This window comes from Lampetra planeri, chromosome 25 (genome assembly GCF_965212315.1).
Source record: "Lampetra planeri chromosome 25, kcLamPlan1.2.h2, whole genome shotgun sequence".
NCBI lineage: Eukaryota > Metazoa > Chordata > Hyperoartia > Petromyzontiformes > Petromyzontidae > Lampetra > Lampetra planeri.
This window is the reverse complement of record NC_136131.1, coordinates 8,935,626-8,963,560: the sequence shown is the minus strand read 5'-3', so window position 1 is coordinate 8,963,560 and position 27,935 is coordinate 8,935,626. Positions and strand designations below refer to the sequence as shown.

At 55.3% G+C, this 27,935-nt stretch overlaps 1 protein-coding gene across 1 annotated transcript; it reads right to left on the bottom strand.

The window, feature by feature from the left end:
- ACSS1 (acyl-CoA synthetase short chain family member 1) lies at positions 1 to 26,485 on the bottom strand. The gene is made up of 14 exons (XM_078606211.1): positions 26,045 to 26,485; positions 19,606 to 19,702; positions 17,320 to 17,519; positions 16,848 to 17,023; positions 14,686 to 14,838; positions 14,138 to 14,285; positions 12,646 to 12,783; positions 12,144 to 12,236; positions 11,476 to 11,588; positions 10,773 to 10,899; positions 9,980 to 10,107; positions 8,869 to 8,932; positions 8,108 to 8,229; positions 1 to 1,721 (listed from the first exon to the last, which is right to left on the bottom strand). Exons 1-14 carry the CDS (start codon positions 26,325 to 26,327, stop codon positions 1,548 to 1,550), a joined length of 2,016 nt encoding a protein of 671 aa, XP_078462337.1. The 5' UTR covers positions 26,328 to 26,485; the 3' UTR covers positions 1 to 1,547.
- Positions 26,486 to 27,935: the final 1,450 nt, after the last annotated feature.

The following is a 27,935-nucleotide window of genomic DNA, read 5'->3' as shown; positions in this document are numbered from 1 at the left end:
TTAAGTTGCTCATATATATTTTATTATTTGTATATGTACAGATAATACATGTTGTTTTTTCTCATTCTGCAGAAACATTCGGTATTATATTAACGGCACATATTCGTACGAGTGCTCACGTTCCTGTGCATAGGTGTCCAATATTTGTTCAATGACAATAAACATTCAAAAACAGAAAGCACCAGGCTTAAAACGGGGACCGTCTGGAGTGCATTTTTAGTTCTCGACTTTTTTGCGGTGGGGGGTGGTTTATTTTTTTGTATCCACGGCAGAATAATTCAGTTTCACAGACCGTCCCTGTTTGTTCCGCTTTTGTTAACATTAACAAAACAAAAATCACAGCATTAATCATCATAACCACCACCAACCATCGGCCCCCCGAGCAGTATTTATTCCGCGTAAATTAATTCATCGGGCGGAAACGTTGGAACTGTGCGTTTAAAACAACTCAAGTGCAGAATTCAAGTAAAGTACAAGGGGGCTAAGGCAAACTGACCCATTGACTCGTGGAGGAATGCCATAGCAACAAGTCAAGCAGACAAAAAAAAAACACGGATTAAAACTGCAGAGGTCACGTTGGTCCCGCCATTCCCTTGTTCAATTACCATTTTAAAAATACCTTCAGTTAAAACTTCCACGCGGTTTATTTTTATTAGCACCTCTTCACGAATTAAGACTGTTGGTTGTTCTTCTAAACGTGCGTATATGCTTGCCGTACTGTTTTTCACCTCTGGAATACATATTTTATATCTACGATACCGTTAAATACCCCCAATACACTACGGTGGCTATAAGACGATAACCCAGCACCCTTAAAAGCAGCGAAGCCGACCTTAGTGCAAACATGGCAAGATTTCTGGTCCCTTCAACAGATGGTCCCTTCATTATAGGCCCTCTCATACGGATCGAAAGAGCCAAGTATTTATTTGTTTATTGGATGGGGCGAGAGTCCTCTTTGGGGAGACCATGCTGTCTGCTGCTTGCCCTCTTACACAGCTCACAGATGTTTGGGAAGCGACACCCAAATACGTTCTTTTGAATTCACCGCTCAACACCCCCCCCCTTCCTCATCACTGACACGGCAAGGGGATGTCTTTCTGCAACAGCTGATCGACAAATGGCTGTGGAGGAGAATAAGCAAACAGTGCGTCTACAAAACCCAAATCGGAGCTCACGACCCTCCTCGTTAGGCCGTGACTCTCACGTGCAGGCACTTTGGGACGATCGCGACGCGAACGTGAACGCTTCGGTTCCCCAAGAGACACGAGGTGACGAACAACTCCGATACCATCACAGCACCGTCAGCAGCAGCAGCAGCATCAGCAGCGGATGAGGAGGAGGAGGCGGAGGAGGATGGGTGGGAATGGGTTAAGGGTTGGGTGAGGGATATTGGCGGGGGTTAGGGATGAGGAGAGGGAGTGCTGGCAAGGTGAGGGGGGGAGAAGCCAGCAGTGCTGGTAGTGTGAGTGTGATAAGCGCTTGTAGTGTGAGGTTGAGGAGCACTGGCGGGGTCGGGGTGGGGGGGGGTTGTCGTCAGGGCGACGCGATCACTTCTTCGACTTCTTCTGCAGCTCGTTGTGACCGTTGACGATCTCCTGGATGACGTCCGAGTCGTCCAGGGTGGTCAGGTCTCCGAGCTCCTTGGCCTCGTTGGCGGCGATCTTGCGGAGCAGACGGCGCATGATCTTCCCGGAGCGCGTCTTGGGCAGGCGCTTCACCACCTGGTGGCACGCGGACACACGGACGCACGGCGACGTCAAAACACGCAATGACTCACGTGGTGTGCGCCCAGGTGTTGCTGGCCTACGCCAAAAAAAAACACACACACAACGACGTCAAAACGCATGCACACGCGTAAAAACAACAAAGTCAAACATTCCCCCTGTAGCCTTAACAGACTGTTGGGGCAAGTGCTGTTAGCGAGCACCTATGAAGACCGGCACGGCACGCGAAGGGTTGGGGGTCCAGAGTCACGCCCGGCCGCCTTTGTCTCCTCAGTGGCGATGTTTACACACCGCACCAGTTACTCATTTGAGGCCGAGTCGACCTAGGCGAGGCCCAGGCCCGATTCAAATAATCGTTTACTGCTCTTGGCCGTGAATCGAATTCGGGGGTCACCGGGTTTGTAGCGCAGCATTGCACACACACACAAACACATCCACGCAGGGTTATGAAATCTACGACAGGAATTTAATCAAGTGCCAGTTCTTTGCCATGACGCGTGCACTCCCGTCCCATGGAAAGCCGCATTTACAAACGGCCGCTTAAAAAAGAAACAATACGAAAAATCGTGCCAAGACTTTGTGCCCCCCAAACAATGAGTGGCCACTTGGAGCTGTCAATGGCCAGTGGCCATGGGACGGAGGCGGCGAGAAAAGAATAACACTGGTCAACAAAAAAAAACATATTTTTCTGGCCTGGACTTTTGCAGCTGTTTTAGACTAATTTCAGGGTGCCGATTCCAAATCTGATCTCAGATTTGCTCTATCACATCTCATTTTTATGCTATCGGCATACCCCCATTTTCATTGATTTTACCCGAAATTAATTCTGTGACTTATGATTGCAAGTTGTTGCGAGTCAGTGACTGCTTTGGTGTTAAACTATGGTGCTGTATTTTTAGGATAGTGTGTTTATAATATAATTTTATGTAGATATCCACATTTATTTAATATTTTTCTTCTGCAGTTTTTATTGAAAATGCAATATTTGATATCTCAAAAACCTGATGTGATAGACAAAAACTGATGCCAGATTTGGAATCAGCGCCCCAAAATTACCTTGAAACCGTTGGAATACCTTATGCCAGAAAAAGTGTGTTGACCAGTGTTATCGGCCCTGTTGGCGAGGGTGGGGGTGGGCCCTCGGTGGGGTGGGGTGGGCCCTCGGTGGGGTGGGGTGGGCCCCCGGTGGGGTGGGCCCCTGGTGGGGTGGGGTGGGGTGGGCCCCCGTGGGGTGGGCCCCCAGGAGGCGCGTGCGAGGCCACGTGGTTAGCGGGGACTCCGCGGTCGTGGCCTCCGTCTCTCACGTGAACGAGGAATTTGACTCCGGCTGCTTGCGTTCTCATTTTCGGTGTGGGGTGACTTTCACAGAGTGATATATATATTCATATGTATGCATATACTACCAGAGCACGTTTTTTTGTTTGCACGTTCACCACAAGTAGATGTGGTTAATGCAACACATGATTCCTTGTAAAAGGATTCGGTTTGATGTTTTAACATCTTAACACAACTGTTTTATACTCTTCAGACGTCAGACGGTCGCTTGTTGTTGCGATCGAAACGTCGCGATCTATTATTTTTTCTACGTACGTGACTTCACCGAAAGAACCAAAGGATATGGATTTTGGCAGTCACAAAAGCTTCAAATCAAGATACAACTGTTTTATTCTGGCCAGATAGGGTAAAACCTATTGTTATATTTATATATTTTTTATGATTATGCTTGTTTAGCCAGGAAAATCTTCACCCAGTCTCAGGAGAATCCGACTAAATTTTTTTACAGCGGCTGTGTGTCGCGTGCGATCCCCAAATGAGTAGTTTGGAGGTAATTCTTTCAGCTTTGGGATGTTTGGGCAATACCGGTTACATTCTATGTTTATGTTTTAGCATTGAAAGGAAACCGGAGAACCCGGGAGGAAACTCGTGAAGAACAGGGGGAGAGAATAAAAACTTCACTCACTCATTCTCACTCTACAGAACAGGGGTAGAATGAACAACGTCCACTCACTCCCTTTGTAGAACAGGGGGGGATCTACCAATTCCACACAGATAGGCTCCCAAGTTCTGAATCAAACCCGGGCATTTCATGCTGTGAGGCATCAATGTGTAAATTAAGTGAATGATCTTTATAATCACCACCACTATGTTTGAATAACGATGGGGGGGGGGGGGGGCTTCATCTAGCAGTAGAATTGAGAAACGGCTGTAAATTCATCACTTTTAGATTTGTTATTATTCAATGTTAGAAACGTTGGCTCTGGTAATTATTTTCTTCCCAAAATGTACAATCATCTGCCCAGCAGATGTGTCTGCCAATGAGTGGAAACGCAGAGAGGAAAGAGAACAGAACAGCTATTTCCTCTGCTGACAGTTGCACAGATACACAAAGATAAAACAAAGATCCCCCGTATAGCCTTAACAGACTGTAGGGGCAAGTGCTGTTAGCGAGCACCTATGAAGGCCTGAACGGTACACGAGGGGGTGGGTGGCCAGGACCACGCTCGACTGCCTTTGTCTCCCCAGTGGCGATGTTTACACACCGCACCAGGTACTCATTTAAGGCTGAGTCGACCTAGGAGAGGACCAGGACCGGTTCAGATAATCGTCACTGGTTTATAGCGCAGCGCGCTAACCGCTACACCACCGCTCCCACACACACACACATACACACACACAGACACGCGCGCGCGCAAGGGACAAGCAGTTCTCGGTTTTAAAAAAAAGTTAAATGTTTTTTTTAAACACGTAAAACAAAAAAAATATTTTTATTTTACCAGCTAAGACATCGTTGAGCTACATTAGCTCTCTTTCAGAAGCAACTTGGCCACAAATGATAGCTCAACCAAAGTGGTTTACCGTGTGGAAATTTATAGCAGCCAAATACTCTGAATGCATGTTTATAAATGTGGAGGGAAAAGCCGGGGAAAAACCGTTGGGAGAACATGAAAACTCGTAATATATAGGTGTCAGGGTCAGGATCGAACCCACAACCTCCTGATAACCATTCGAGGTCGTTAAAATCTCGCCACAAAGGCGTCCGTGTGTGGCAAACCGGACAGCGGTTTGTGACCTCATGAACAAAACAAATTGGGGTTATGGGTAATGGTAAAAAACTATTTTAATAACCGTACTATGAACCCAGCGACCCGAGTTCCATTTCCGGCCAGAGTTAACATCAGTTGACGAGTGACACCTGAACCCTTTGCAAAGCTTGTTATCATTGTTGTTGTAACTATTCCAACGGCTGAGTGTGTGTACCCTAATTCATCAAATTAACATCGTAATTGATGGGCAGAACAGGCGGCGTTGCTGGAAAAAGCCAGACCGACTCATTTGTGCCCTGAAAGTCGCGTTCAAATTTAACCCATGTGCAGGAAGATCAGCTGTTGTTGGACCAGGGAATAATAATAATGATAATTACCGGCATTGCTGAAGAAAGGTCAATGTTAGACCATACTTGACCATTCTAAAATAAACTATAAACGATATTTTATTTAACCAGGTAAGGCCCACTGAGCTCAGCTCTTTTTCCCAAGCGGCCTGGCTTACCATCGCGTGGAAATTTATAGCAGCCAAATACTCTAAACGCACGTCGCTAAATGTAGAGGGAAAAACCGGAAGACCCAGAGAAAAATTCACACGACCACGGGGAGAACATGCCAACTCGAAATATACAGGTGTCCAAGGTCAGGATCGACCCCGTGACCTCTCGCCACCGTTGCGTCGCTGGTCAGTGCAGGTTGGTCAAGGGGGGTTGTGGTGGTGGTGGTGGGGGGGGATCCTAGAACCGGTTCAAATATCACTCGCTACTGATGTAGCCATGGCTGGGAGTCATGGTCGCTCAAATCCTGATTGCAATGGACACTTCACACAGAGCCGGCACACAAAGGCACGTTAAACGTATCAATAATACAAGCAGCTAATCTGCACGTACGTACGTTTGTCTGGGAGAATGTTTGCGCGTGAACCGCTCCACCACTTGCAACGAATGAGGCTTTCGTTTGAGAGTTCACGACGTGAAATTACAATAACAAAAGAAACCACTGATCTGTGGAACCGATAAGTTAGCCTATCGGCCCCCACAGCGCTGCTTATCCACTCTAGACGCCCGTGGGCGCTCTAAGTAACTTTCGACGGACCGTTCAATCCCAACGAACTTCCCCCACCAGTGCCCAAGACACCATCTCTCAGCGGCGTTAGACGTGTGACCAACTGAATGTGAAGACGCCGCAGCAGTTTTCCCTTATGGTTCACACCCCCACGTTACGCCGCGGCAAATTTGCACCAAGCTATTACGTCACCACATCTTTGCGAGGCCGGACGTGATGGTGTAAGTTAGTAACGTCCCACGATTGCTGTACCAAGAGTGGTCTCTTGGTGCAAAACCCATGGTGCTGGATATTCTTTGCAACGTTAGATATTCAAGTTTGCCATGAGCCAACACGAATGCAGAGAGGGGTGAGCGGGGGGAGGGGGGGGGTTGAGGTGTGAGAGTGTGCGGAGGGGAAGTAGCGAGAGAAGATGGGGGGAAGTTAGGAGCGTTCGCGGTTGCCTACGCACGGTGCGAAAGATGTTCGACATACGTACATAGAGACGTGGGATAGAGCAAGTTGAAACGGGAAAGGTAGGAGAGTGCGTGGAGAGGAGCCGAGTGAGAGATGAGTGGCCAGAGGTAAGAGACGACAGAGGAGAGGGAGGAGTGTGGAGGGAAGTCGAGAGAGTGGCGAGAGAGTCGAGCAGCAAATCCGGGCCGATGCTCCGTCAATTCCGTGACCTCAGAGGTTGCACTTTTTAGGGCCTGTGCAGGATTTACGGCGCCGCTCGTCAAACAGATCGTGCCCTCTTGAGCAGCCGAACCGCAATTCACGACAACAAAGCGACGGCTTTGCCGCACGCAGCCAGCCCCCCTTTGCCTCAGCGGTGGGCGGGCTGGAGAAAGTGTACTTTGACCTCTTGCCAAACACACCGGTTGCAGACCGACCGATTTGAGCCCGCGGCGGGGGGGAGGGAGGGTGGCACGGCGAGAAATGCTCCTCTGTTCCTTCCCGCGCAAGTAAATCGCCCACCGGCCCCGTGTTCTCATTTGCACTCGAGTGTCAAAATCGCATTCAGCGCGCCCTTTTTTCAAGCCAATGTAAATGTGTTTGCGGTAGGCTAATCTGCGTTCGACTTTCTTTTAAGAAACAAAACAACATTTTGAAGAAATCTGTTGGGGGAAAGTTTGGGAGTTGTCAGGGAGAGGGTGGGGGCGGCGGAGAGGGGGCTTGGTAGAGGATCGGCGGTTGGGGCCTTTTTGGCCCGGGCTTGAAATCCAAGTGTTCCATTTGGAACCGAGCCCTGGGACTTAGAAAGGGCACTTTGCTTCGGCGCTGTATGTATGCGTGTATGTATGCTGAACTTCATTCGCACTCTACGTAGCCAACTTTGATAATCGGAGGTGCGGGGAAGGATAAGAAACGCAACTCAAAAAGCAGTTTTAAAGAAATGAGTTTTCAAGAATAAAAAATAATGTCAGTTCGTCAGGCTTCGTAGATCCGAAGATATTAAGGGCCAAAGATTTGAAAGAATATAAACAGACAACAAGGCAAGTTCAATAAAAGTGTGCAAAAAAAGTGAGTTTTCAATCGAAGATATGAGGCCTCAAAAAGGCGAGGACATCCCATCCCCCTGATGGCTCGCCCCGTAACAGCTCGGCACGATCGGTGTGGTCAAGCCTAGCGAGGGAGTAGCAGCCAAAGTTCGGAGGAGGTGGTGGGGGGTGGGGGGAAATCGCCAGAGAGGACGGAGAGACAAATCCAGCGTGCGTGAGGGGTGGGTGGGTCGGTGGACCGTGGACTGGGGCGACGCCGATGACGGCCACGATGAGATATTCCCCAAAACCGAATGGCCGCGACCGAGTGGTCTCGTCAGCCGTGCCGTCAACCCCCACGCCCCCACCCCCCCCACCCCACCAGTATCTGTAATCGCTGCCTGCAGAGCCATCGTCGTTGACGACGCGTACGACGCCGGACGCGTTTGCCCCGTAAAACGTTCGTCACCCGCCGACACGTCGTGGGACCTGCACCGCCGTGGCCGGCGGGGGGCCACTGCAGCAGAATCTCTTTGCTCTACTGTACTCCTCCTCTGTACTTTCTAATTATCTAGGTTATAAAAAAAACTAATTGCTCTCGAACTGGTTTTCCTGTATAGCTTGTCCTTCACCCCCCCCCTCCTCCGCCCGCACCTCCGATTGGCACGGTTGGCAACGTACGGTGCGAAAGAAATTCAACATGCATACGTACGAACATCCGTGCCTCCCCCCTCCCCGCCCCGTCTACACTCTCCCCTTGCCAGGCCGCGCCGAGTCGCGTGGCCGCCGGCCGGGTTTTTTGTTTCTTGCTCACCAGGATGTTGTCGGGCACGGCGTATTTGGCGATCTTGGTGGCGATGATGTTGCGGATGTCGGCGACGATCTTATCCTCCGGCTTCTTGATGCTCTCCTTCAGGATCACGAAGGCGTAAGCTCCTGTGGGGGGAGAGCCCAGTGAAGGGGTGGGGGGGGGGGCATTGGATGAGATGGATCGTTGGGTGATCAGTGCAGTGGCGTGCACAAAAAGAAGCACTCGAACCTTGACCCGAGTGTTTGGTGGTTCGGGGGAGAGTCTAAAGTGAACGTGATATCCTGCTCAAATGAGCATTGAAGCAGCGATAATCACAGCCCTGAGTCGGTGGTGGAAATTCCTCATTCCTATGGCGGAGGCGAGTATATCCATTGGGCATTCATAATGTACTGGGGCCGGAGGGGGGGGCCCGGGTGTCAGGCTGCAAAGAGGGCGGGGGGGGGGGATTGGATGGGGCGTGGGGGGGGCGGTGGGGTGGGGGGGCTGTGGTTTTTATTCCATGCCAGCCAAACTAGACGCCTCTGGTGTGGCACTGCCACAGTGGCAGGTGTCACGTGCACAACTGGTGTGTCACGTGCACCACTGGTGTGTCACGTGCACCACTGGTGTGTCACGTGCACAACTGGTGTGTCACGTGCACCACTGGTGTGTCACGTGCACCACTGGTGTGTCACGTGCACCACTGGTGTACAACTGGTGTGTGGGGGGAGCATGAAGGCTGTTGGGATCCCCAATCTGCTGTCCGTCCCACGCCTGTCGCCGACCTTGCCCCTTGATGTCGTGGGGGCATCCGACGACGGCCGTCTCCGCCACGTCCGGGTGCTCGCCCTGGGCACAGACGGAAGAGTCAGTCAAAAAAAAATCATAACAAAAACAAAATCTATTTCTTTATTTTATTAAAAATTGATCTTAATCCTATTCAATTTGTTTTGGTCGGATCGCTTGAGTCAGATGCCAGTGCGTCTCGTATGCCCCTCCTCCACCCGGCGCAGCCAAAAAAATCGATTTATTATTCTACAGCTTTTGTTTACTTTGTCCACGCGGTCTGACCACGAAACCGAACCGTGAATTGTAACGTCGGTCTGGCGAACATCCTGCGCTCGCGAAACCGTCACCGCCCGAGCGCTGTTTGGACGATGGTCTGTTGCGATCACGTTAACTTTTCTTTCGCGAGAGACTTCTGGAACAAGGAGAGAGGGAAACGACACGTGGGTGTGTGGAGCTAACGATCCGGGTCTGATCACCGTGCTCGGGATACACGCTGGAAATCGCGCACCCAACAACGGGAGCCAAAGTGCTTCCAAGCGAAGCGCTTCAAACTTGCCGAAGACGCCCGCGGTAGTGCGTGGCGAAAGCTCGAGAGAGGAGACGGTCTCACGCGTCGGCCCATCCCAGGAGACGGAGCGTGGGACCAAGACCGGATTGTGATTGACACGTCGACGAATCGTGCGTGGCCACCCCGAGCGCGAGCATCCACCACGGATCGTCCCATCGCACCCGACGGGGTCCGGACACTCAAACTAAACTGTTCATCTATTTTGTATTATTTTACCAGGTAAGGCCCCACTGAGCCGCATAGCTCTTTTTCAGAAGCGGCCTGGCCACAAATGATAGCTCAATAAAGCGGCTTATGATGTGGAAATTTAGAGCAGCCAAAGGATCTAAAACGCGTGTCGATTCTAATTGTGAGGTGAATAGCTGGAGGACCCGGTGAAGAATCCACGGGGGAGAGAGAGACACACAAGCTCCAAATATACAGCAGCAGGCATCAGGGTCGGGATAGAACCCACGACCTCCTGCGTACCAGGCGAGGCAGTTAACATCTCGCCGCCGTGACACCCGCGGCCCCAGCTACCGCCCACCGCCCGCTCTCACCATGGCGTCCTCCACCTCGGCGGTGCCCAGCCGGTGCCCGCTGATGTTGATGACGTCGTCCATGCGGCCGGTGATCTGGTAGTAGCCCTTCTTGGTGCGGTACGCGCCGTCACCGCTGAAGTAAAAGCCTGGGCGGCGAGTGGTGGCACGATGGTTAGCGCGGCGGAAACAACTATGCTCCTGCTGCTGTTGCTGCAGATGATAACGATGATGACGATGACAATGATGATCGCAGTAGTGCAAGTGTTAGGAGCGCTCGCGATGATGATGATGATTGATGATGCTAATGATGATACCCACTACTGTCCATTACCATCTGTATTAACCAGACGATTATGATGATGGTGATCATGATGGTGATGAGATGCTGCTCCTCCTCATCCTGCCGATGATGCTGATGATAATGCTGCTTGCGGTGGTGATAGCGATGGCGATGCTGTTGCTGCTGATGATGAGGATGCCAATGTTGAAGATGGTAATGGTGATGCTGCTTTTGCCGACGGTGACAATGACAATGCCGCTGACGATGGCGATGATTATGTTGCCGATGCTGCTGCCAATGACAGCGCCCAGCAATACCGACGCCAACTGCCGCCGATTCTGACAGCGATGACGCCAACGACAAGTCCAGAAGCAACACCGCTCCCACGCCGCAAAGCGGAAAACGCGGCGAGACCGACCGCGACAGCGCAACCCGCTCTCCCGCCGCTCCCGCAGAGCGACCAGAGGTCACCGCCCACTGCCGCCGAGACGCCGCTGAGACGCGGCGGCGGCGTCGCGCGCGCGAGCTCACCCGGGTACGCCTTGAAGTAGGTCTCCACAAAGCGCTTGTGGTCGCCGTAGATGGTGCGTGCCATACCGGGCCAGGGCTGCGCGATGCACAGAGCTCCGTTGGCGTCGTTGCCGCTCACCACCTTGCCCTGGCGGAGGTCACACGGCAGCAGCAGCGGCATGCAAAAGGTTCCGCCGAGGTAGTCTTCAACGGGTACCGCTGGGGTCCAAGCGTCGCAAGGCGAGCTCGCGTTGAGGCCGGAATTACCAGGCCCGGCCGCCTTTGTTTCCCCAGTTGGCAGTGGTCACGCACCGCGCTGGGTACTCGTTTAAGGCTGAGAGAGGCCTAGGGCTGGGTCAGATATTCGTCGGTGTTGGGCGAGCGAGCGAGAATCGAACCGCGGGTGACAGCAACGTACGCGCACGCGCGCAAAGAGGCACACACACGCACGGAAAAAAACTACTCAACGTTCTGCACAGATCGATTTAAGAATCCACACTGCTCGACTGCAATCTCCAGGCCGCTTCGGAGTCCAAGGCTCCAACAACCTAGTATTGCCACAAATCCTCCCGTCCGAGTGCTAACCAGGCTAAAAGCCTGCTTAACCTTGGGAGACCCGGCGAGGTCGGGCGCATTAAGGGCGAACGCTTCCATCTTTGCGTGATCCACCAATCCTGTGCATCCACCTGCCTTTCCTGCCCCCCCCCGCCCACCCGGGTCTCACCTTGTCGTCCAACAGCGCCGGCTGGATTCCCAGGAAGGGCCTCATGGCCATGGCCGGGATGATCTCCGCATTGGGCTCTGAGGGCCGGGGGCTGATGCAGATTCCTCCGGTCTCTGGGCGATGCGCAAGGGCGGTAGCGCCAAGACAAACGGTGATTACAAGAACACGATGACACCGGCTAAGGTAATTCTTCATCGTTATCATCGTCGTCGTCGTCGTCGTCGTCGTCGTCGTCGTCGTCGTCGCCCATGATCCATCCACTGGCATCATACTCTCTCATTCTGTCCCTGTCTCTGTTTTTTTTATTCCCTCTCTCCTTCTCTCTCCATATATCTGTGCTTGTGTCTCTGTTATTCTGTACCCCCCCCCCCCCCCCCCCCATATTTCCATTCCCCCCATATCTGTGCCCCCATCATTCTGTCCCTCTGTCTCTATAACGTCCTCTCCTGTTCATCTCTCTGTTCCCATACCCTCCGTCTCTCTTGGCCTTCTATCTCCCTCTCCTATCCTTTCAACCCCCCATCCTTCTGCCCCGTTGTCTCTACGACATCCTGTCTGTCCGCCCATCTCTCTTTTCCCTCCGTCCCTTCTCCCGTCTCTCCATCGTCAGTCGCTCCGCTGCCCCCCGCCGCGGCCGGCACTCCATCTCCCGTCCCCGGGCGACTCACCGCTCTGCCACCAGGTGTCCACCAGCGCGCACCGCCCCTCTCCCACCACCTTGTGGTACCACTCCCACGCGTCCGTGTTGATCGGCTCGCCCACTGCGAACACATCGGTCACAATCGCCAGTCAGCGCCGCGGGCAACGCAGGTGAAAGCGCTTAACCCTTTCCCGTTCCGAGACGTGTGCAAGTTGCACGGTGGGGTTCCGCTCACTGCTGAATCTGGGAACACGCGAGCGGCTCATGGTTAATTTAATTTCGAGAGGCGTAGCAGCGCCATTGTTTTCAAAGACATTGCACTTCACCACAGAGAACCGTAGCGACACGACCGCACTCTACGACAGCAGCAAATCTTCGGAGTGCGGGAGCGGCGATTCGTCGCCGCGTGCCGACCAACCGTAGGAAAACCGGAGGGGGGGGGGGGGGGCTTGCGCCGGAGCCCATCGGCTCGGACGACTCGCCGCGAAAACCACCGCTGACCGACCAACCCCTTGGCACGGGCGACTCACCCGAGCCGAGGATGCGCAGGGAGGAGCGGTCGTACTTGTGCACCCACTTGTCGCCGTGCTTGATGAGCAGGCGGATGGCGGTGGGCGCGCCGTAGAACTGGTTGATGCGCAGGCGCTGCACGGTCTCCCAGTAGCGGCCTGCGGACAGGGAACGTGAGCGTCGGCGTCCTTGCCGTCGGTGGTGGCGGCGGCGGCAATCTTGTCGTCGTCGTCGTCGCGGTCAACGTTGCATCGCTGTTACTGTCGTCACGGTTCTGATCGTAATCTCTACGCCGGTGGCTTCTTCATCATCATCATCATCATCGTCGTCGTCGTCATCAAAATTGTCCACGTCCTCAAATCATCATCATGACGAGCATCGTTATTATGTCAGAATCATCATTGGCACGGTTGGCTATGTGTGGTGCGAAAAGAAGTTCAACATACATACATCACTAAGCTTTGTATTGTCATTATCATCACTATTGTCTACTAATTCATCATCACAATCATCGTTTTCATTCACCATCACCATCCTCATCATCCTTGTTACCACCGTCGTTATCATCACCACAATCCACCCCATACACTAGCATATACCTACTGTAATCACCCAGCAATGTCTGTCCTTAACGCTCGTGACGTCACTCCACATCGACCAGCCCCCCTCATTAATATTCATGAGCGGGTGGCGTCACTCGATATGGAGGACTCCCCCTCATTAATATTCATGAGTGGGTGACGTCCTCCAAATGGACACCCCCCCCCCATAAATAATAATTTGCGGCTGACGTCACTCCACATGGGGGGGGGGGCGAGGCGCCTCCTCCCCCATCCTCGGCGTCAACTCAACCCTCACTACAAAGGCAGAACCCTCACGTCACGTGATCTCCGTAACGCTGTTGAGACATCGAAGTAAAAAGGACGTCGTGATGAACAAGGGATTATAACCTTTAAATGAAATAGGTCTGTGTCACCGCGGCCTTACAAATTGCACACACATTGATGCAATGAGTATCACGTCGCGGTCTGCTTTTCGCTTGCAAGTTTCAGATTTACTGCAATACACCCGTCCTTGGATGGGCCAAAGGCTCGTCTACAATAACCATAATAATAATCATCATCATCATCATCGCAGTAAAAGCATTGCAATTCCAAAGTTCAGGGCCTGTATTACATTTTCATTTGTGGGTTGGCAACCTCTTGCCTCCCATCAATGAAAAAATTATCCCACCTCAGAAGGGTGGGAGGTCAGGAGGGTGGGAGGTCAGGAGGGTGAGAGGTCAGGAGGGTGAGAGGTCAGGAGGGTGAGAGGTCAGGAGGGTGGGAGGAGATCAGTAGGTCAGGTGGTTAGGAGGGTGGGTAGTCAGGAGGGTGGGAGGTCAGGAGGGTGAGAGGTCAGGAGTTCATGAGGTCAGGCGGGTGGGAAGTCAGGAGGGTGGGAGGTCAGGAGTTCATGAGGTCAGGAGGGTGAGGGGTCAGGAGTTCAGGAGGTCAGGAGGGTGGAACTCACCGGGGTCGGGGTACACGGGCGTGCTCTCGAACAGCACGGTGGTGGCCCCGTTGCACAGGGGTCCGTACACCACGTAGCTGTGCCCCGTGATCCAGCCGATGTCCGCGACGCAGCCGAACACGTCGCCCTCACGGTGGTCAAACACGAACTGGGCCGGGGGCGGTGCGGGAAGGGGGCACGGGAGAGAGGTGACGGAGGGGGACATTGCAAGGATTCATCCGCCGATCCCTTCAACCCACGTCTCCCGCACCCCCCCCCACCACCAGGCATAGCTCTAACCAGGATGAAATTTGCTCAGCTTGATTCGGCACATTCTGGATTATTAAATCACTTTGCTGTAGTTTTTCTCTTCACCCCCCCCCATCACGCTGTTTTTATGCGTGGACAACCGCAGCGAGAACATTTTTCACGCCCGGCGCACCACGTCCAGTATACCTCTTGCTACGACTGTGCTCAACCGCCAGCCGCGTGCCGCCTACTGCGGCCGAGCCAGCGGCCCGCACGCAACGTCGAGCGAGGAGCGCAAGCGGCGGGGTGTCAGCGCCCACCTGGTGGGTGAGCGAAGCGTAGAGGAGGTAGCCGGCCTGCGTGTGCACCAGGCCCTTGGGCTTCCCCGTGCTGCCCGAGGTGTAGAGCAGGAAGAGGGGGTCCTCGCTGTCCATCACCTCCGGCGCGCACGACGTCTTCTGCTTCGCCAGGTCCTGTCCGTGCGACACGACAACGCGATGGTGATGATGGTTGATGGTGTTTACAATGACGATGGTGGCGGTGACGATGATGATGGTGGTGGTGGTTACAACGACGATGACGATGGTGACGGTGATGATGATGGTGATGGTGTTGGTAACGATGACGATGATGGTGGTGATGGTTACAACGACGATGACGATGGTGACGGTGATGATGATGGTAATGGTGATGATGGTGGTGGTTACAACGACAATGACGACGGTGATGATAATGATATTGGTGGTTACAACAATGGTGATTATGATGAGGATGATGATGAAGACAACAATGATTATGATGATGAGGATTATGAGTATGCCAATGATAATAATTATGATGACAATGATGATGATGGACAACATCAAAAGTTGAGGATAATTACAACAACAACAACAACGAAGCCAACAGCGAAAGTGATAGCGAGGTGGTCGGTGTCACGTGGTGGTTCGGTCGTTGTGTTGCCTGCAGCTTGGTGGTTGTGACACGTGGTGGGTGGTGTGGTGCCTGCCAGGCGGTGTGGGTGAGTGTCTGCCAGGCGGTGTGGGTGGGTGCCTGCCAGGTGGTGTGGGTGGGTGCCTGCCAGGTGGTGTGGGTGAGTGTCTGCCAGGTGGTGTGGGTGAGTGCCTGCCAGGTGGTGTGGGTGGGTGCCTGCCAGGCGGTGTGGGTGGGTGCCTGCCAGGTGGTGTGGGTGAGTGTCTGCCAGGTGGTGTGGGTGAGTGTCTGCCAGGTGGTGTGGGTGAGTGCCTGCCAGGCGGTGTGGGTGAGTGTCTGCCAGGTGGTGTGGGTGAGTGCCTGCCAGGCGGTGTGGGTGGGTGCCTGCAAGGCGGTGTGGGTGAGTGTCTGCCAGGCGGTGTGGGTGGGTGCCTGCCAGGTGGTGTGGGTGAGTGCCTGCCAAGTGGTGTGGGTGAGTGTCTGCCAGGCGGTGTGGGTGAGTGCCTGCCAGGTGGTGTGGGTGAGTGCCTGCCAGGTGGTGTGGGTGAGTGCCTGCCAGGTGGTGTGGGTGAGTGCCTGCCAGGCGGTGTGGGTGAGTGTCTGCCAGGTGGTGTGGGTGAGTGCCTGCCAGGTGGTGTGGGTGAGTGTCTGCCAGGCGGTGTGGGTGAGTGCCTGCCAGGTGGTGTGGGTGAGTGTCTGCCAGGCGGTGTGGGTGAGTGTCTGCCAGGTGGTGTAGGTGAGTGTCTGCCAGGCGGTGTGGGTGAGTGCCTGCCAGGTGGTGTGGGTGAGTGTCTGCCAGGTGGTGTGGGTGAGTGCCTGCCAGGTGGTGTGGGTGAGTGCCTGCCAGGTGGTGTGGGTGAGTGTCTGCCAGGCGGTGTGGGTGAGTGCCTGCCAGGTGGTGTGGGTGAGTGTCTGCCAGGCGGTGTGGGTGAGTGTCTGCCAGGTGGTGTGGGTGAGTGTCTGCCAGGTGGTGTGGGTGAGTGTCTGCCAGGTGGTGTGGGTGAGTGCCTGCCAGGCGGTGTGGGTGAGTGTCTGCCAGGTGGTGTGGGTGAGTGCCTGCCAGGCGGTGTGGGTGAGTGTCTGCCAGGTGGTGTGGGTGAGTGCCTGCCAGGTGGTGTGGGTGAGTGTCTGCCAGGTGGTGTGGGTGAGTGTCTGCCAGGCGGTGTGGGTGAGTGTCTGCCAGGTGGTGTCGCTGGGTGCCTGCCAGGCGGTGTGGGTGGGTGCCTGCCAGGCAGTGTGGGTGGGTGTCTGTCAGGCGGTGTGGGTGGGTGCCTGTTAGGCGGTGTGGGTGGGTGTCTGTCAGGTGGTGTGGGTGGGTGTCTGCCAGGCGGTGTGGGTGGGTGTCTGTCAGGCGGTGTGGCTGGGTGCCTGTTAGGCGGTGTTTGTAATCGAGTGTCGGGTGGCGGTCGCGTCACCCCGAGCAGTACTCTGCTCTGTGAGACGACCACCCTCCCCCCCACTGATCTGTCGTCTCCGGGCACGCCACCGACGTCACAGAACGACCCGTCACGAGTCACGAGACCGCCGCAAGAGGGGCCCGCTCGCTCACCTCCTCCAGGGGGATGTCCAGGGGCCCCGCGCGCTTCTTGGCCTCGTCGCCGCCGGCCAGGAAGACGCGCTTGACGCAGGGCGACGCTCGCACCGCCTCGTCCACCACCCCCTTCAGCTCCACCCGCCTGCCGCCGCGGTCGCTGCCGACGGTCGTGATCACGGTCTCGCAGTTCGCTGCGGAGAGACGGTCGACCGGGTGTTGGCCGCGACCCGTCTACTGCTGCCGGGCGAATGCGTCCACCCACTGCCCCCGCCACCGCCGGGAGGCGTCGTCCAGATGATGTTATGTTTAGAGGGCTCAGCAGCGCGTCGAGGAGCCACGGACGAACCGGCGCTACCAACAATTGCCCGAGCTCTGCGGTCCTCCGTTGCGTAATCACCCGTACGGTCAGCACGGTCGGCTACGCACGGCTTCCGAAAGAAGTTCGTGCCTACGTACGTGCGTCGCGGCGCGTTCGGCCGAGTCTCACCGTTGCGGATGCGGTCGGCGAGCGCCTCGGCGCTGAAGCCGGCGAACACGACGGTGTGCACGGCGCCGATGCGGGCGCAGGCGAGCATGGAGGCGACGGCGATGGGGTTGGACGGGAGGTAGATGGCGACGCGGTCGCCCTTCTTCACGCCGCGCGAGCGCATCGCGTTCGCCATGCGGCAGGTGAGCTCCAGCAGCTCCCTGAGGACACGCGGACGGCGGCGTCGTCGTTAGCGTTGTCGTCGTCATCGTCGTCGTCATTGTCATCATCATCGTCATCATTGTCATCATTGTCGTCAGTCATTGCCCTCGTCGTCATAATTGTCGTCATCATCATCATAGTGATTGCCGTCCTCGTCGTCGTCATCATCATCATCATCGTCATCATTGTCATCATCGTCATAATCATTGCCGTCGTCATCATTATCATCGTCGTCATCATCGTTATCAGTCGTCATCATCATCATAATCATTGCCGTCGTCGTCATTATCATCATCATCATCAATCAGCACCATCATCAGCAGCAGCAGGAACGTCAGATAAACTGCTGTCAGGCACGATGATGAGGAGCCGTTGCGCCAAATGTCGCCTGCTTTGTGTTCGTTTTCCTTTCAAGGCCACGCACGGCGGTGTTATTTGCACGGAATGTGTTGCCTTGTGTTTAGTCGTTTGTGCGCCACTGCCAACGCAGCAGCATCGCCAAATAAATGTTTTATAGAGACACGTAGTAGCAAGAGCAGCCACTTGAAAATAACGGGAATTATTTTTTATAAAGTTGCCTCTCCTCCTATATGCCTGGGCGGTTCAGAGAACTTTACATCACATCAGCACATTTGAAAAGAGGCGGTGTGATCACGGTGGGGTGTAGGTGGCAGCGGTGTGACCACGGTGGGGTGTAGGTGGTGGTGTGACCACGGTGGGGTGTAGGTGGCGGTGTGACCACGGTGGGGTGTAGGTGGCGGTGTGACCACGGTGGGGTGTAGGTGGCGGTGTGACCACGGTGGGGTGTAGGTGGCGGTGTGACCACCGTGGGGTGTAGGTGGCGGTGTGACCACGGTGGGGTGTAGGTGGTGGTGTGACCACGGTGGGGTGTAGGTGGCAGCAGTGTGATCATGGTGGGGTGTAGGTGGCGGTGTGATCACGGTGGGGTGTAGGTGGCGGTGTGACCACGGTGGGGTGTAGGTGGCGGTGTGACCACGGTGGGGTGTAGGTGGCGGTGTGACCACGGGGTGTAGGTGGCGGTGTGACCACGGTGGGGTGTAGGTGGCGGTGTGACCACGGTGGGGTGTAGGTGGCGGTGTGACCACGGTGGGGTGTAGGTGGCGGTGTGACCACGGTGGGGTGTAAGTGGCGGTGTGACCACGGTGGGGTGTAGGTGGCAGCGGTGTGACCACGGTGGGGTGTAGGTGGCGGTGTGACCACGGTGGGGTGTAGGTGGCGGTGTGACCACGGTGGGGTGTAGGTGGCGGTGTGACCACGGTGGGGTGTAAGTGGCGGTGTGACCACGGTGGGGTGTAGGTGGCAGCGGTGTGATCACGGTGGGGTGTAGGTGGCGGTGTGACCACGGTGGGGTGTAGGTGGCGGTGTGACCACGGTGGGGTGTAGGTGGCGGTGTGACCACGGTGGGGTGTAGGTGGCGGTGTGACCACGGTGGGGTGTAGGTGGCGGTGTGACCACGGTGGGGTGTAGGTGGCGGTGTGACCACGGTGGGGTGTAGGTGGCGGTGTGACCACGGTGGGGTGTAGGTGGCGGTGTGACCACGGTGGGGTGTAGGTGGCGGTGTGACCACCGTGGGGTGTAGGTGGCGGTGTGACCACCGTGGGGTGTAGGTGGCGGTGTGACCACGGTGGGGTGTAGGTGGCGGTGTGACCACGGTGGGGTGTAGGTGGCGGTGTGACCACGGTGGGGTGTAGGTGGCGGTGTGACCACGGTGGGGTGTAGGTGGCGGTGTGACCACGGTGGGGTGTAGGTGGCGGTGTGACCACCGTGGGGTGTAGGTGGCGGTGTGACCACCGTGGGGTGTAGGTGGTGGTGTGACCACGGTGGGGTGTAGGTGGCGGTGTGACCACGGTGGGGTGTAGGTGGCGGTGTGACCACGGTGGGGTGTAGGTGGCGGTGTGACCACGGTGGGGTGTAGGTGGCGGTGTGACCACGGTGGGGTGTAGGTGGCGGTGTGACCACGGTGGGGTGTAGGTGGCGGTGTGACCACGGTGGGGTGTAGGTGGCGGTGTGACCACCGTGGGGTGTAGGTGGCGGTGTGACCACGGTGGCGTGTAGGCCTCTCACTTGTAGGTGATCTTCTCGTGGGTCCCGGGCGTGTCCTTCTCCCACAGGAGCGCCACCTTGTTCGGAGTCCGCTCCGCGTGCCGGTCCAGGCAGTTCACTATCAGAGGGACCACACGAGCGGGAAACACAGGGTCAGACACGTGGAGACACACACACACACACACGAGGGACACACACGGACCTTTGCGGCAAGTGCTGTTAGCGAGCACCTATCAAGGCCGACACGAGGGAGAGGTGTGACCAGCACCACGCCCGGCTGACTTTGTCTCCCTCGTGGCGATGTTTACACACCGCACTAGGAACTCATTTGAGGCCGAATCGACCAAGGGGAGGAGGCCCAGGACCGGTTCAGATAATCGTCACGGGTGTTGGCCGTGAGCGGGAATCAAAGTCGGGTCCGCCAGGTTTGTAGCGCAGCGCGCTAACCGCTACACCACCGCACGGAGACACGTGGGAGGAACATGGGGCATACACATGGTGAGGCACGGGGGAGTAACGTGGAGACACGAGGGAGACACGGTGGCGTCACTGGGGAGACACACGTGGAGAGTCGCGTGGAGACACACGTGGACACGCTGGAGAGCGCGCACATCAATCAGCTTGAGGCGTCGGGACACCGTCCTAGGACCTGTCACGACTCGCAGTGCAAGCTCCAGGTTGCACAGACCTGTCGGCTCGCATCCATCTGGACGACGTCAAGCGACCAACAGCGACCCGCCAGGTGGATTGGTGGGTGGAGAGAGCGGCTCGCAGTCAGAAGGGTGACATTTCAAATGCCGCGTTGGGGGTTGACCCAGGCCATCATCTCTCCGGGGGGTCGCTAAAATAGCACCACTTTGTGGGTAAGTGAACGGCGGTTTCTGTCCAATGGAGAGACCCCCCCCCGCCCCCGTCATAGGAATGTGGAACTTCCACCACTCCTTAACCACTCCCACCTGTTCTCCTGTCACCGTAACGACACCACCACTTTAATAGTTGTTGTGAAGCGCCTCGGATTAAGGCGCTAAATACATCTGTTTAAGATAAGATGTTGCACATTGCAAATGTAGTCCTGTACTTACTCAGACAAGGCAAACACAGCAAGTCTGTGAAGGAGACAGAGTCTTTGCGCGGAGTTGAGGGTGCAACTTCCTCCCACGGGAAACAGAAATTCACTGAAAAAAGGATTTGGCCACAAATGCCAGGGCAGGAGCGGTGGTGCAGTGGTTGGCGCCCCCTGCAATACGAACCCAACCCTCTGGGCGGGGAGAGGGGGGGGGATCCATTGCGGGACATGGCTACGTACGGCGCGAAAGAAGTTCAACACACGCACGTCCATCAGCGGCGGAGTGATACCCGAACCAGTCCTGACCCTCACAGCACCCCGCTGCGCCAACTCGCAATTGACCTGCAGTGGTGAAGTACGGTCAACAACACTGACCCCGTGAGAAACACGGCGTGGGCGGGGGGGCGGTGGCCGGGTCGATCGTGGGGCTTCTTGGTGAGATGTGGGTGGGTGGGAGATGAGGTGTGTGTGTGTTGAACTTCTTTTGCACCGTATGTCGCCAAACGCGTTAAATCGGAGGTGGGCGAGTCGTGTGGAAAGGACCCGATTCATCGTTCACTCGCCACTGACGTCAGCGGTGGCCGTCGATCGAACTCTGGATCGCCGGGGTTCGGAGCGTAGGGCGCTAACCGTTGCGCCACCGCTCCCCTTCCCTTCGATATGATGTGCGGTATGTGCGTAAACAGTACTGTGCTGGATATTAAAAAATATATGTGATACTATTTGGTTGGGGGTCACCGTTTCACAACCGTGGCCGTGAACGTCTTCAGCTGTTCCTCTCCCACGCTCATCTCTCAACCGGAGTGCTTGCAATGAGCCACCACCACCACCACCGCCACCACCATCACCACCTCCACCACCACCACCGGCACAACCACCACGATCATCGCCGCCACCACCACCATCACCACCACCACGATCATCACCTCCACCACCACCGCCACCACCGACGTCCCTTAAAGGAGCTCACGGTGCGAGCTGCGAGCGTAACTCCACACACCAATTTGAATGTTTCCTGCCCGAGCTGCCACATTCGCCCGTGTGGACAAAAGTCGCGTTGATTTGGGACATTCATTCATTCATTGATTCCTTGGAGACCCCACTGAGTCTTTCGCCCACCCCCTCTTCTCGAGATTGGTGCCCTCACGTTCAAAAAGAAAGTCCCCAAGCGAAAATTCCTGCCGCTGCAATGGACGCATTGAGGCAATTTGGTGCTGTTCATCACACCCCACCCTGTTTACAGCACTGCAGAGCCAGTGATGGAAATTCCACATTCCTATGGTACAACCACGATTGATTGCCCCCGCCCACATTCCCACTATTTAAGCGGCGATTGAATAATGAACGTGTCGTGTTTGTTGTATGTATTGGTGTGCAGTACTTTTAGACGTTGCGGTTTCTGTTTCCAGTGTAAACAATTGCATTTATGGTATATTATTATTATTGTACTATTACTGTATTTTATATCCTTTACTGTATATTATTACTGTTTATTATATTATGACTGTGTATTATACTATTACAGTATATTATAATGTTATTACTGTATATTATTATATTATCAACTTTTGATGGCATGCATTCATCCGTAACGAACGGGGGGGTAATATTCAGGATCTGTCCATGTGGCTGTCTCGAGAACGGCAAGTTGACATCCCCACCCCGCTCCAATTCGGCGCAGCGCTTTCATCTCATTGTACCGTAAGCCCGTCTTGCGACAAGGCAGTCACATAGACATCGAGTTCCAATGGGGGGGGGGGGCTATGAGGAAGGGTCATTGGCCGAAACGTCGCCTGTTACATGTGTGTTATTCAAGGCCGCAGCGTCACTGACGATTGTGTAGAGTTGCGTGTGTTTAAGAGCTGTCTCTTGCGCGCCGCTAAATTGTTTGCTTATTTAAGGATTAAAATCGGTTGATCACGCCGTCTCTCTCTCCCGGCTGCACAAGCACGTGACTGGGTCATGTTAAACCCAATGACCCAACTTCATTCAGTCCACTTCTCACTCCAAGCCTTGGTAAACATCACCACTGGGCAAAGTGGCGTTGATTAGCGAGCACCTATTGCACACTCGGCCGACACGCACGACCGCCTTTGTCTCCCCGGTGTTAATATTCACGTCCACGCAGCAGCATGCATTGTGGGTACGCAACAGTTAGTTGACAAGATGGGTCGCGAGTGGTGGGGTAAAGTGTGGTTCTACTCCCACCTCTTCCGAGACGTCTGGCCATTGTGGAAGAGGAGACCAAAACACCCTCTGGGGGAGGGGAAGGGGTGGGGGGGGGGGCTCCTAGTGGAGGCCTTTTTCCGCCAGCAGCGGCGTGAGCGAGCAGTTGCAGGGCTGCGCCTTTAATTTTCACACCGCCGCATCTCAGGCTCGCGAGAGGCCTTGGTCCAGCAGTGGATTGACCGTGGCTAACGCCGATTTTGTAAATGACGCAGTGTTAAAGTTTAAGACACCAGCGATTAAGCAGCGCGGTCGGCTACGTACGGTGCGAAAGAAGTTCAACGTGCACGACTGAGTCGACCATGGGGATGCGGTGGGGGGGCACACACTGGGCGATGGCCATGGCCGGGTGTTGAACCCGGGTGGCGAGCTGCAGGAACCAACTCCACCACCGCCACCAACTTCACTGCTCCCCCGGCAACGTTCGCTTGAAACCCCTCCTCCTCCTCCTCGTCACGCGAACGCGCGCGCGTGCGTTCGCGCGTGTGACAGCGCCGCTTCTCTGTGCTGTAAACACTCCGACTAGCACGCGCGCGCGTGTTCGTTGACTCTTGTGTGTTGTGTGTGTGTGCGCGTGTTTTTTTTCTGTATGTGTGTATATTGGGGAGCGGTGGTGTAGCGGTGAGCGCGCTGCGCTACGAACCTGGCCACCCGAGTTCGATTCCCGCTCACGGCCAACACCAGTGACGATTATCTGAGCTGGTCCTGGGCCTCCCCGAGGTCGACTCAGCCTCAAATGAGTGCCTGGTGCAGTGTGTAGTAAATATCGCCATTGGGGAGACAAAGGCGGTCGGGCGTGGTGCTGGTCACCCACCCCCTCGTGTGCCGTTCTGGCCTTCATAGGTGCTCGCTAACAGCACTTGCCCCAAAAGTCCGCTAAGGGTATATGGGGGATCTTTGTCATTGTTTGCTAAAATCACCTGGCCCAACAGCCTGCCAAGGGCTACACGGAACCTTTGTCTTTTGTGTAAACGTTGACACAAACTCACACGCATCTCTGCCACTATTCACCCAACAGGTGCTCATGATTTTACCACTCTTAGTCGATCGGCAAATCGCACGTGGTGGGGTAAAGTGTGGATACTCCAACCTCTTCGAAGACTGGTCGCCGTGGAAGAGTAGGCCAATTACCTCCTAGAGGGGCTCTCTGGAGCTCGCCCGCGGGAGCCCTTCTGCCAGCAGTGGCGTGAGCAAGCAATTGCAGGGCTGCACCTTTACCTTTACACTTAAACACAGCTGCACACAAAGACAAAGGTCTCTCGTATTGCCTGGACACTGTCGGGGCAAGTCCAAGACCACCTATTAAGGCCGACACGGCACACGAGGGGGTGGGTGGCCAACACCACGCTAGGCCGCCTTTGTCTTCCCAGTGGCGATGTTTACTACACACCTCGCCAGGTACACATTTGAGGCTAAGTCGACCTAGGGGAGGCCCATGACCGGTTCAGATCATCGTCACAGGTGTTGGCCGTGAGCGGGAATCGAACTCGGGTCGCTGGGTTCGTAGCGCTAGGAGCTACACTACCACTCCCCACTACAAACACAGACACACCTATCCACACACACACACAGACACACCTATCCACACACACACACAGACACACCTATCCACACACACACACAGACACACCTATCCACACACACACACACAGACACACCTATCCACACACACACAGACACACCTATCCACACACACACACAGACACACCTATCCACACACACACACAGACACACCTATCCACACACACACACAGACACACCTATCCACACACACACACAGACACACCTATCCACACACACACACAGACACACCTATCCACACACACACACACAGACACACCTATCCACACACACACAGACACACCTATCCACACACACACACAGACACACCTATCCACACACACACACAGACACACCTATCCACACACACACACAGACACACCTATCCACACACACACACAGACACACCTATCCACACACACACACAGACACACCTTTCCACACACACACGCGCATTCGCACACACCCACCCATCAACACCCAATCATATGAAGACAAAAAGAGACACACCCACACACACAAAAAGAGAACCTCCGTATAGCCTTCAACTGCTGTTGGGGCAAGTGTCCCTACATACAGACACACACACACATCCGTACGTACACACGTTGGCAGCTAAACACACACACAAACTCCCACGCACAACAGCCAAAGCTCCTCGGTGTATCCTAAAACAGCCTCTTGGCGCAAGTGTCGTACACAAAGACAAAGAGCACCCTTGTAGCCTCGACAGGATGTTGGGGCAAGTTTGATGTTCGCGAGCACCTATGAAGGCCGGCACGCGGAACACGTGGGGGGGGGGGGGTTAGAGGGCACTCGAGGGGGTAGACATCACCAACTTGGAGTAGCGATGTCTGCACACCGCAGCAGGTAACTCGTTTGAGACCAATTCGACCTACGGGAGGCCCAGGAGCCGTTCACACTCGTGTTGAGAAGTGCCGTGCACACATGCACCCACTCACACGCGCACAGAGTGTGGATGGGGTTAGTGGATTGTTTGCTTGCGTATGGCAGCAATATGGTTCAGGAGCTAATTGTCAATGTTGCGAGGTCTGCTTAACCACGACGAAGAGGGCTTTATGAATGTTGCTGTTTCTTCTCCGTTGAAAGAACGCAGACTGGAGTGGCCCACCGTTTGGGTTGCATGGCCACACACAGGCACCCACCCTCACAGAGTGGGTGCATACGTGAGCGAGTGAGTGAGCGGGTAAGCGAATCGGTGAGTGGATTGAATGAGTGACGCGCTACGCGTGCAGAGTAAGTGTGAGCGCAGAGTGAGTGAGTGAGTGTGTGTGAGCGCAGAGTGAGTGTGAGTGCAGGAGCGAGCGAGTGAGTGCAGGAGCGAGCGAGTGAGTGCAGGAGCGAGCGAGTGAGTGCAGGAGCGAGCGAGTGAGTGCAGGAGCGAGCGAGTGAGTGCAGGAGCGAGCGAGTGAGTGCAGGAGCGAGCGAGTGAGTGCAGGAGCGAGCGAGTGAGTGCAATAGTGAGTGAGTGGGCGAGCGGGTGTGAGTGCAGGAGCGAGTGTGAGCGCAGGAGTGAGTGCGAGAGTGCAGGAGCGAGTGCGAGTCACGCGGCGCTGGCTGTGTATGTGTGTGGGTTGGGGTCCTCACCGCTCACGTTGATGTTACCGCCGGTGAACCACGAAATGCGGCCCGCGTCCATGTCGCAATCGCGCACCTTGTTGAAGGCGCGCTCCCAGCGCAGGCGTTCCTTGGCCGCCTGGCCCCAGAAGGCATCTGGCTGGTTCAGAGCCATGTCTTTGAGCTCGGCGTACGGCCGATCCGCGATGGGACCGCTGCCGCTCGCCAGCCCGCGCACCGACACGCAGACGCCGCGTGGCAGACGCAGCATCGCCCGGCCTCCCAGCCATCCGTACACCACTGCAGTTGCCATGTCTAGCACACACGCGCGTGTGTGTGTGTGTCTGCCTGTTTAAACTCTTTGCGTGGCTGAGTGTGCGGGTGTGTTAAGTGCGCGCGCGTCTGTGTTGTGCGTGTTGTGTGTGTGTGGAGGAGAGCAGCTCACCGCGGGAGAGTCGGGGTGTGAACGCGCAATTTAAGCTCTTGCGCCGAGTCTCCGCCTCCAGGAAATATTTTGCTGCGGGTCGTACGAGTGGGTGCGGGTGTTGGGTAGGGATGAGTGGCTGGATGGAGATAATGGTGGTGGTGGTGGTGTGGGTGCGCGGGTGGAGCTCACGTTCAGGGGTTGGTGGAGGAGGTGGTGATGGGAGGAGGTGGTGCTTCCGTCCACGGTGCTTGACAAGGAGGGTCTTGTTACGTGGAGGGATTCGAAGAGGGGATAACCCCCCCCCCCCCCCCAGTTCGAGAGGCCCGAGTGTGAGTGAGCTCCACTTCAAAGGGGGCGCTATGAGTGGGTTACTTGCGGACAGCGTTGGCTTTGCTCTCTCAGAGACGAGGTTTGCACGGTTGTCGCAATCTGATTAGCATCCATAACCGTCATACATCATAACATTTCTCATTATCATCGATCATTAATCGTCATTATTCATCAGAACATCAACAGGCCGCCGCTGTACGCATCTCCTTCAAGAAATGGAAACTCGAAGACCAAAAAAAACCCCCCCATGGAAATTCCATTGCTGGGCCGCAGAGTTTGCGGGCGTGAAAAACTCCACGGACTCCCTGCCGGAGTAGGCTCGTGCCACGCAGACCACGACACTCGCATTTAGCTCCTGAACCGCATTGCCATTGGCAAGGAACAAAACTAACAACGATGTTAATTCGTCAACAGCGATCTTCATCTTCATTGCCAACAATCGCCATCATCATCGTCGCTCATCCACGGCCGATTTTGCTTGCCACGTGCAAACTAAAAACCACGCAGTGTTCACACTCGTTGCATTTTTATCTCAACTCATTTCTCCTTTGCACCAATAAAAAAAAGCGACAATACTGCTCTGGGTATTCATAATCATCATCACCTTCAGCCATGCCCCGTCCACCGCTGGATGAACACCACCACACCAAGTCTCCGTCATATCTCCACGGTCCCTTGTGTCTGCTCGTTTCGGCCGCCCACCCCATCATCCATCACCCCTTGCAGGGACCGTGTCCTGGCTCCAGCCAAACTTCCCTTTTCCCTTCCAGTAACAAAGTTGCTTAATGGAATTGTTCTCTCTCTGCGCGCGTGTGTGTGTGCGTGCGGGAGGGGGGGGGGTCATCTCAACTTTCTCTCGTGAATTGATCGAGCCCGGCGTTTTAATTCCACAATCATTTGCAGGAAAGCACCCCCCCCCCCCCTTCCCTTAGGCTACAGGGGTGTTTATCCAGCGCCATGACGACCCTTGCTGAATCGTTTGTAGCCGCGGTCACGGCTCGAGTCGGCCACGCTCGGCAGCCACGCGTCCACTTAATGGGAGGGAGCAGTAACGCAGGCAGTGAGCGTGGTGCGCGTGTGCTCGGTGGTTATAATACACGGGCTGGGGAAGAGATGGAGTGATGTGGTACAGGAGGATGTGGAGCCGAGTGGACTTGCCGATGA

What these genes read in the sequence shown, in the direction of transcription:
- ACSS1 (XM_078606211.1), bottom strand. Translation starts at nt 26,327, where the DNA reads ATGGCAACTGCAGTGGTGTACGGATGGCTGGGAGGCCGGGCGATGCTG. An exon ending in CGGTAACATCAACGTGAGCG is followed by an intron (nt 19,703 to 26,044) that starts GTGAGGACCCCA and finishes TCCCTCTGATAG; the next exon opens with TGAACTGCCTGGACCGGCAC. An exon ending in ACGCTTCGCTCACCCACCAG is followed by an intron (nt 14,286 to 14,685) that starts GTGGGCGCTGAC and finishes CCCCCGGCCCAG; the next exon opens with TTCGTGTTTGACCACCGTGA.